Genomic DNA, 9,595 nt, shown 5'->3' on the forward strand with positions numbered 1-9,595 from the left:
GTAAAGCTACAAGGCCTTTACTATTGTCTTATGTGTTGTATGTTATGTGTGCACACTTGTGTTTTGTGTTGTATGTCTGTATGTGTGTATGTCCATATATCATATATGAGGAGCGCTCATGAAAAAATGGATCCAAATATTTTTTTATTCACGTGATTTAAATGGTTTAATTTAAATTGGGTAAACAGCTGTTGAGGATTGTTTTAATATGTGAACAAATAAGGAGGTTAACAGATCTGTTTGTTTACTTTCACCTTTCCTTTTCATTATATTTAATAATTCTGTTCAGGATAATGTAAATTGTTCAGAAAATTGTTTTCTTAGTGCCTGTTGGAATGTTACATAATTTTTTTTTTAGCCATCATTGCCAGAATTCCTATCTTCATCCTAGTGCTGGTGAAGACAAAGATAAAACCAAACTACAGCTTCTTCGATAGCTATCACAGTAAACTGTATAAACTGATGCATCAATGAATAATAACTCAACAAGTAATGCTCAATCAAAGAGTCGATTTACTTTGGGAGGAAATGGACATATTGATAGATTCCTCTGCTTTGAACTGCTTGCAGAACTTGCCTGGACTATGTATCACTTGTATACATTGTGAACTATCTGTTGGTGCAGCAAACTGTGGTAGTGCTGGAGTATCTTTGCTGATGGTGTCACCGGTGGTACAATTTTTCGAAAGGAGCCGTCAATTGGCTTGGTGTCGTGGCATTGTGTATCCTCCTCCCTTCTGCTTGTGATGGTCGTCATTCAGCTAAAATTTGGGGGCCAACAGAGGTGAGGCAAAGAACCTCACCCCCCCCCCACTGGTGCATAGGCCTATCCACAAGTATGGCTGTATGCTGGACCGGTAGTCAGTGACGGGTAAGATCCAATTGCAGTGGTACCAACCTAAGACAGGAGGCTGACGTCTTGAGGTCAGCTCATCCGATGATGGGTAAGAACCATATGTGTATTGGACAACCTAACAGGCACGGTCCCTAAGCCACATTGCTTGTTGTTTACTTAAAAGAAGGGGGGAGATGCTGAGAGCCACAGCCGAGTCAGAATGGCCCCTGGCATTTTGCCAATTGTATTGGTTGAGAGGCAAGCCATTAAGATGATGCCGGATTGATTCGGTTGTATATTAGACCTTTACTATCCGCCTTGGCATGCTACTTTGGAGTTCTCGTGGGGATTCCTGGAGAGTTCCCATTGGTTGGGGAAGTGCGGGAGGAGGGATTACCAGAAGAGGGATTTCCGGTTGTTGGTTCCTGGAGAAGCCATGTGGCGTTCAGGAGAATTCCCGGGAGCGTGTGTGGAGTGTGCTGGAGGAGTTCAGAAATAAAGTTTGTTCCTGCTTCAGTGGCTCGTGATTTGTGCCCAGCCAGACTGCGGCAGACCTCATCTGATTTTGGAAGCTAAGCAGGGTCAGGCCTGGTTAACCCATGGAAGGGAGGACCATGTGGTGAGAAGGGTGCCATGGAGAATGAAACAGTGAGAGTGTGACCAAACCTTGGGCAGAAAGTAGCCTTGGAAATGAGTGTCCTGGATGACATTGTGGGGGACACCCATGGGCACAATGTCTGTCAGTCTTTGGAACTCCTGGATGATGGCATCTGTGTAAGGAATCTTGACCCTGTCTTCCACACATGGCGTCCGGTGAGGGCCAATCACCTGGTTAATCTCTTTATGGATCTTGTCTGGAAGAAGGCAGAAAATAAGACAGGGAGGGCAGGAGCAGCTTCTGTTTGCGAATGCCACGAAGTTAAGAATCTCCAGCAAATGAGTTCTGAGGTGAAGGCCATCATCCACACTTGACAACCGACACATCAGTGGTACTAAAGAAATGTCCATCAGACCCTGGGAGGCACAGGCCTCCAGCCTGGATGCTAGCTGGAGCATTTGACCTGGACGTGGAAACACCAATGAGCCAAGGAAGACAGATGAGCAGGCCAATATCCTGCTTCCGGCTCGGCTTCCACAAACAGCCTTTTAGCCAAGAAAAAAAAAAAGGCTTTGGCTTGGTTCAAACTGCCACACTAGAAAGAGTGTCCAAATTGGAGATTTTTTTTTTGTAAGTGAGAAACAAATTTCTCATGACTAGAATTACCAACCAGACCAGACTGTAGCCAAATGAAGATGGCTTCTATTTGATTTTGGCAATGCCTTCAGCTCCATGTGGTCATCAAAGACGTCTATACCTCCTAATCCCTGAAGCCTCTGAAAATTATGTAATAAAGGACAACAAAAGGACAAAAGAGGTGTCACAGATGCCATTAAATAAAGGATCTCGAGAGGGAGAGTTTAGCCTGGATCATCCCGAAGGGCCCTAGTATAATCAATCACATGTGTCTGTTATAAGAGAGGCTGGAGGACCAGAGTAGGAAAAGGGGACATGGAAGCTGAGGAGGCAAGGAGAGATCTTCACTGCTGGCCTTGAAGCAGCAAGAAAGAGCCACGAACCCAGAAATACAAAAGAGGAAGCTGTTAATGCTGGAAAAGGCTCCCCCTTGGTTTCAGTCTCGTCAAACCTCTCTGAACTTCTGAACTCCAGGACTTTAAGGTAACACATGTGTATGGTTTGAAGCTGCCTCTTACAACAGACACCAAGTTGAAGGCTGGTTTAGTAGCCCCCAATCCAGAGATTTCAAAATCCCATGTCCTGGCATTCTGAAGGGTGAAGAATTATCTAAGGTTGGGGGACCCTAAATTTTCAAGATTATGTCCTGCTAGGACTGGGAGGTGCCAGACAGGATGGGCCATTTCGGGGGGACACTCACCTTCCACTTCAGGATGCTTCATTAGCAGCAAAAATCCATAGCATAGTGTGGAGCTCACTGTTTCTGTGCCTGCAAAGAAGAGGTTGAGTGTGGTAAGGACCAAATTCTTGAGGTCGAATTCTGTGTGGGGATTATTTTTTTCCTGAAAATGAGGAGATAATAAATAGCTACCATCTTAAGTCTTTGTTTTCTTATTTTCTCCCTGTGAATAGTATAGGCATTTGTGAAAAGGCAATAGATAGGTAAAGTAAGTCTGGGAGAGGAAACAACCAGAGCAAAGGTCCTGAATCAGGAGCTGAGGTTCTGATCCTGGTGTGTTAGAGGAAGAACAGGGCAGAGGGCACTGCAGCTGGAGTGAACAGAGAAGGAGAGAGTTGAAGGCACATAAAAATAAACAAATAAAAGAAAGACATTGTATCCATCTACAACTAAAAATATATTTTTAAAAATAACTAAGTTTCTAAATTTCCCAAATTCGAAAACACTAAAGATTCACTCTGCATTTCTACAACCATTAAGTCTCTGGCATATATGATTGGAAAAATGTAAGATTTTCAGTTTCCTTGTTACTAAAATTTCTGGATTTGAATCTTATTTTTGATAGAAAAAAAAGGTGCTATATCCATATACAATGGGGAGCTAGTCATCCACAAGGAAGAAGGAAATCCTTCCATCTGCAGCAAAATGGATAAAACCAGAGGTCATTATGTTAAAAGAAATTAGCCAGACACAGAAAGACAAATACTGCATATTCTCTCACATGTAGAAGCTAAAAACTCAACCAGAAAGAAGAATTGTTATTACTAGTGTTTGGAAAAAAGTGGGTGGAAAAGGAAGGTTGAATTTGATCAGTGCCTGCCTTATGATGTATGGAAATATCACACCAGTGATCACCCACTAATATATGCATTTAATGCATGTCAATAAATATAAATTTTACTTCATCAACTTAAAAAGTGTTTAAAGGTTGTGAGAGTTTCTATTTTCATAGTTTCTGTATCCCATCTATAGAAAAGAATGAAGCATGGGAAGTAGTACTTTCTGTTTTTGCCCCAACCTCTGCAGAGGGGCTTAAAGGTGCAGATACCCGGAGGAGATGAGAGAAGGGTATTGGGGGAGGGAAGCAAGCACCTGGTGCATCTTGAAGGAAGCAGTCGATGAAGTCTCGGGGATGGTGGGGGTCAAGGGATGCCTCGTTGACCTTGACTCTGGATGCAACAAAGTCCTTAAGATCCTCTATCACATAGTAGAGGTGTTTGTGTCTTCCTGGCAAATATCGCATGATTCCTGAGTACATCTCATAGAGCTGCAGGGAACAGGCAAAGAGGATTATTTAGGAGTGGGTACTGGTCACCAGGCGGGTTGAGTCTAGAATCAGGGAGCTGGGCTCAAAATGCAGTGTGGGTTTGAGAACCAGGTGTGGCTTTTGGCTTCCTACAGATTTGGGCATATTGATAGTTGTCTTCCAGGGCTGTGGGGAAGATACAGGCAAGTGCCTATTGAACTCAGACTGGAAGTGGGCAGAGAAGTTACCAGTGGTACCTGTGCCCAGGGAGTGCTCATCTCTATGAAGCTCTCATTGATCATCTGCAGCAGGTTTAGGAATTCCTTGTCCTCATAGTCAAAGCGGCTTCCAAAGACAACCAAACTGATGACATTGGAAACAGTACGGCTTAGGAAGAAGGTGGGATCGATGGGGGCACCTGGTGATGGAAATTGTCTCTGTTGGAGGTGAAAATTAGTAATCAGGGATGAGGAATCATTCATTGGTAGATTTGGGTCCTGTATCTACTGCTTAATAGTATATGTGAATTAGTTCATTTGGGGGTTTGAGTCTAGATTTCTCAATCGCAAACTGGCTTAAAGACCACCTCATTTGTTCGTGCAGATTCCATGTTATGATCCATGCAAAATGCTTAGCACAGTGCCCAACATGGATTTAACACTCAATAAATGCTGGTGAGGCTTAATTATTTCTTTGTTATTGTTGCTTACATGCAGTTGTGGATAAGAGTCATAAATTTTGGGCTACGGTTCTACTTAGTGGTAGAATGCTTGCCTAGCACATGTGAGGCACTGGGTTTGATTCTCAGCACCAGATATAAATAAATAAAATAAAGGTTCATTGACAAATAAAAAAAATTTAAAAAATGGTACTGTGTCCATCTATGACTAGAAAAAGGAAAAATGAGTCACAGATTTTGGAGGAAAGCAATGGTGAGGGCCATTTTTAAAAAAGGAGGACTGGAAGTGCAGCTTAGTAGTAGAGTGCTTCCCTAGCAGGCATGAGTCCTTGGGTTCGATTCCCAGCATTGAAAAGAACAAAAGAAAACAAGAAGAAGAATGCCTGGACTCTGTCTAGCTCTACCATGGATTCCACTTAGGCTATGAAGGAAATCCTTCCCAAGACCTCAGCTGCCCCATCTGTAAAATGGAATGCAGGTCAAGGAAGTAGAATTGGGAACAGTTACTTCAGAACAATGTACATATTTACAAGTGCACATTTTGACAAATAACTTGTGAGGGTACATGGCCTTTCAAAGTCTTTGTAAAGACCCTATAAATCATCCATGGAATCCAGATGGAAAATCTCTGATTTAAAGAAAGATATCTCTGTTTCTAGCTCTTATCTATTTTTCTTTACATATTTCTCAGCTCCTGGGTCTTTTCTCTCTGGACTTCATTGGTTCCAGACCCTATTTTTGGTTGGGAACTGGAATCCTTTTAAAAGAATAATGAAATAGGTAAAGAGTTTCTGATTTGCAAGATGAAAAAAAATTTTAAAGATTTGTTTTCCAACAATATGAATATACCTAACCCTACTGAATTGTACAACTAAAAATGGTGAAGATGGTAAGTTTGAGGTTATTCACCACAATAAAAATCTATAAACATAATGAAATTTGATCCTGGCTCCAAAAAAATTCACAAACTCATATATCATCCAGTCTACATATTATATCATGGGCACACAGTCACAGAGAGATCCAGAGGTAAAAGGTTCTAGACAAATGGTCTCTGAGGGCCATCCATGTTGATTTTTACCATGGAACATGGCTGATAGCTTGGCATATCTATAATATTCTCCATCCTCTTCATTTGAGTGTTTTTTTCCACCAAGGTCCATCTTCTATGACTATACTCCCCATAAACAACCAGTCATCTAGTAGCCCTCCCCTGTGACCCCCATACCCTTGGTCTTCCGGAATTCCTCCAGCAGGTAGCCAGCCTCCTCCTGGATCCGCTCCTCAATGCTCCGCTTTCCCATCCCAAAGTCCCGCAGGATGGTCAGAGAAAAACGTCAGAGAATCTTCCATCGTTCTCCATTGGCCATAGCTACACCTGCCAGGATCTGAGTGTCAGGCTCCTGCCTCCCTTCCCCTCTCTGTGCTCAGCTGTGTGCTAGGCAAGGATAGGGTGGACTATAAAAGATTTTTATTCTTGAAGAAGTTCCTCTTGACCTTGCAGGCTCAATGGGGAGACTAAGATTCCCTTCCTTCAGTACCCTCAAAAGCAGTCCAGACTGAGGCAGAGGAAAAGGGAGTCAGGCTAGGAATAATGGTGGGGAGATTACAGAGAGTTTCCTATAGGAAAGAGCTAGAACTGGGTAAATTACTTAGTGAGTGGGGCGGAAGGTGGAGGAGGTAGGGTTTAATGCCACATACAGCACCCTGGAATTAGAACACAGTTCTATTTTCTGTGCACCACACCTATTCTCTAGATCAACACATATGTATACACAGGAGCTTGTACTTGTACATCAATACACCTACACTGAAGGAGTTACCATGTAGTAATATTTATTTAGAAATCACCAGCTGTGTGGATTGGTAAATTGTTTAATAACATTTCCAGGTAGATTTATCAATGAAAGGAGGAGTTTATGACTATATGACCAATGGGTAGAAAATTGAAAGATTGAGTAGCTAAGTGAAATGTTAATGTGTGGATGGTTTGAGATGAATGGATAATGGTTTGAAGGTAGATGGAAAGATTAAGAGATAAACAAATGATGGAAGGATTAAGAAATGGATGGATGGGTGGAATATTAATTGATATATACATAATATAATAGATGTTTGCATATAAAGAATAATGAATATGCTTTGATGGATTTGAATAATGGATAGAAGGAAGAAAAATCAGAGGGAGAGAGAGAGATTTGAAAAGATGGAATGAATGAAACTGCTTTGGATTAAAGTATATAGGGAGTTAGCAGTAGGTACGTGGGTAACACTAGAAAATAATCCTCCTAAGTGGAAGAGTCAGAGACCTATGTGCTAGGTATGTGTATGAAGATAAGAAATAGGGTTGGCTATGAAGGCTTCAACTGGTGCACAGATTGTCACACACTAATTCATTGAATGTAAGAACTGAAATAACATAGTAAGTGATCACATTAGAATCAGATGTCTTCAATTCAAAGCAAAGCAATTCCACCACTTCTGTGGGACATTACCTCATCCTCATCACCAGTGCTTTTTCTTTTGTAAAATTAGTTCAATATTAATGGCTTTCTCAAAGGAATTAATGCAATAATTCCTGTAGAGCACTTACCAAAGAACCTGGAACACACTTAGTACGTTGTAATAATTTCTGGTGATTGTAGTTACCTACCATGACCTTGGAAGTTTTTGTCTAATGTAGCCATTTCTCCACGGCCACTGAACTCATCTGCTCGGTCTACCAGAGCCTCCTTCACCAGTTCATGTCCACACAAAATAACTACTGGCCACGGGCCTGGGTACACAGTGAACATGGGGCCATACTTCTTCCGGAGCTGGGAGTGAAGCAAGACACCAGAGGAGGGTTCAATTAGAGCACACATAGATACCAGTCAAGGATTTTAGGGGAGGGAGAATTCAGAGGATATAAATATGGGTACAACAGATCAAGATAATCTTGGAAAGACTATTGGGAAAAAGGCATGGAAATCTTCACTCCTGGGATCCTGTGCACAAACCATCCTCAACTCTGAAATGCCAGTTTCCTCATCTGTAAAATGATGGAGCTGGATTACATGAACTCTGAGATCTATACTTCTCTCTCTCTGAAATGCTGAATTCCTAGAAGCCTGAGATTTCATGGTATAGAGTCTCAAAGTACTAGTAAAAATCTAAGTACGAGAGTCCTTATGTTCAAGGATATAAGATTCCAAAATCTTGAGCCTGTGATTCCAAAGTCCTGAGATCATGAGAATTTTATTCCAATGCACCTGGAATTTCAGAATTCTCAGGTTCTCAGTCTCTCAGAGTCTGCTTCAGAAGTCATAAGGTCTACACGTATCTGGCTGTATGATTCGTTGCTTCTATCCCCAGGAGAGGAAATGGAAAAACTTACCTTCATGAGACACTGAAAAGGGGCATTAGGGCTGATTTGGAGCAGGTTCCCCAAGAAAGGAATCGGTGTGGGACCTGGGGGAGCTTTCCCCTCTTGTTGATTCGTTTCCAAACAATGAGGATGAGCAGGCAAGACAAGCAGAGTGCCAGAAAAATGGTGAAGGCCCCTCCCAGCTCCATGGCGCCAGGTTAGATAGTGTCCTGGGCCCAGGTCCTGCATAAATAGGTTCTGAGAGATCAGCTTGTTCTGAAATCTGATCACCCTGAGATTCAAGTTTTCTGGGAATGGATACCATCAGGAAAGAGACTGCATTATTGAGGGGAGGGGTTACATAACCTATAATCTCCCACCTGGATAAAAGTGAATCAAATTCACCCAAGGAAATCTACAGGGGCCATTCCCCTTTCTTCATATTTCCAGTCCCTCCATTTTTCCCTCAGCTCAACCCCTGTAGCATTTCCTGTGGGTTGGGGAAGGCTGCTGGGTATCTGCTTAGGTTACAGAGTCTAGGGTTCAGAGAGTTTGTGTTCAAGTTCAAACTCCATCTTTTCTTCACTGGGTGAGCCATCCAACCTCTGGGCCTCAGTTTCCCTATCTCTCAAGCTGATTCAGAAAGTCTGATCAACAACAGGGCTGACTCCTGTGTTCATCCTTTGGTTAGGGTGAAGCTAAATGTTTTTTAATAAATAAAAATGAAAATTTTAAATAGTAAGAAAAGTAAGTCAATTAAAAGGGTATTAGTCAACACATCTTTGCTACTCAAGATGATACAAAATAATAGCAATCAAAGGCTGGTTGTATGAATTTATCTTTGCTGGAATGTGTGTGTGTGTGTGTGTGTGTGTGTGTGTGTAAAGACTTAGACATTTCTAACTTCAAATCCCAGCATACCAGTTCCTTGCTGTGCGATCCTGAAGTTTCTTTGTTCCACAGTCAATCACTTTCCTAAGGGCCTTGCTTCCCAATTCCTGTGCCTCTTCCCTGCCTTCACAGTTTGGATCCAGTGAAGATCACAAATGCTAAACACAGTTCCCAAGGACCAAGCAGTGTGCGTGGCATCTGCATGCCTCAGTGACAGAGTGATGAATCTCCCAGCAGGAGGGGCTATAGCCCAGGGGTCCCCCACCAGCCCCTAGAAACCCCATTCTGGAGCTTGGCCAAGCCTCTAGATCACTGCCAAGCTTGGCCACTTGGCCTCTGTAACCTGCACCTCATCTTGCTCCTGTATGCACGCCAGGACAATGGGGACCGCTGGATCACACTGTTCCTGAGAGGGGGAAGTCAGCCTTTGACATGATCTTCTTCAGGTGTCTATGTAAACTGCACCCTGTTCACAAACTTGGCCGGTGTTAGACGACCATGGCCATCTCCAGCAGAGGCAACTATAAATTTCCTATCTGAAAAAATTTGCTTGGCACCCCCACAGTCCCAAGATGAGAACTTCATCTCTCTCTCTCTCTCTCTCTCTCTCTCTCTCTCTCTCTCC

General features: G+C 42.6%; 1 protein-coding gene across 1 annotated transcript in view; it reads right to left on the reverse strand.

Annotated features, from left to right (window-relative positions):
* LOC107151636 (cytochrome P450 2G1-like) overlaps positions 1-8,288 on the reverse strand; it is a 13,020-nt gene extending 4,732 nt beyond the window's left edge. Inside the window, 9 exon segments of the mRNA XM_015497031.1 lie at positions 1,502-1,689; positions 2,770-2,911; positions 3,901-3,913; positions 3,915-4,075; positions 4,312-4,472; positions 5,962-6,111; positions 7,387-7,549; positions 8,110-8,201; positions 8,204-8,288. Of these exon segments, the coding sequence (XP_015352517.1) occupies positions 1,502-1,689; positions 2,770-2,911; positions 3,901-3,913; positions 3,915-4,075; positions 4,312-4,472; positions 5,962-6,111; positions 7,387-7,549; positions 8,110-8,201; positions 8,204-8,288 (1,155 nt within the window).
* Between the last annotated feature and the right edge of the window lie 1,307 nt (positions 8,289-9,595).

The sequence above is a fragment of the Marmota marmota genome, unplaced genomic scaffold (assembly GCF_001458135.2).
Source record: "Marmota marmota marmota unplaced genomic scaffold, marMar, whole genome shotgun sequence".
In the NCBI taxonomy this organism is placed as follows: domain Eukaryota; kingdom Metazoa; phylum Chordata; class Mammalia; order Rodentia; family Sciuridae; genus Marmota; species Marmota marmota.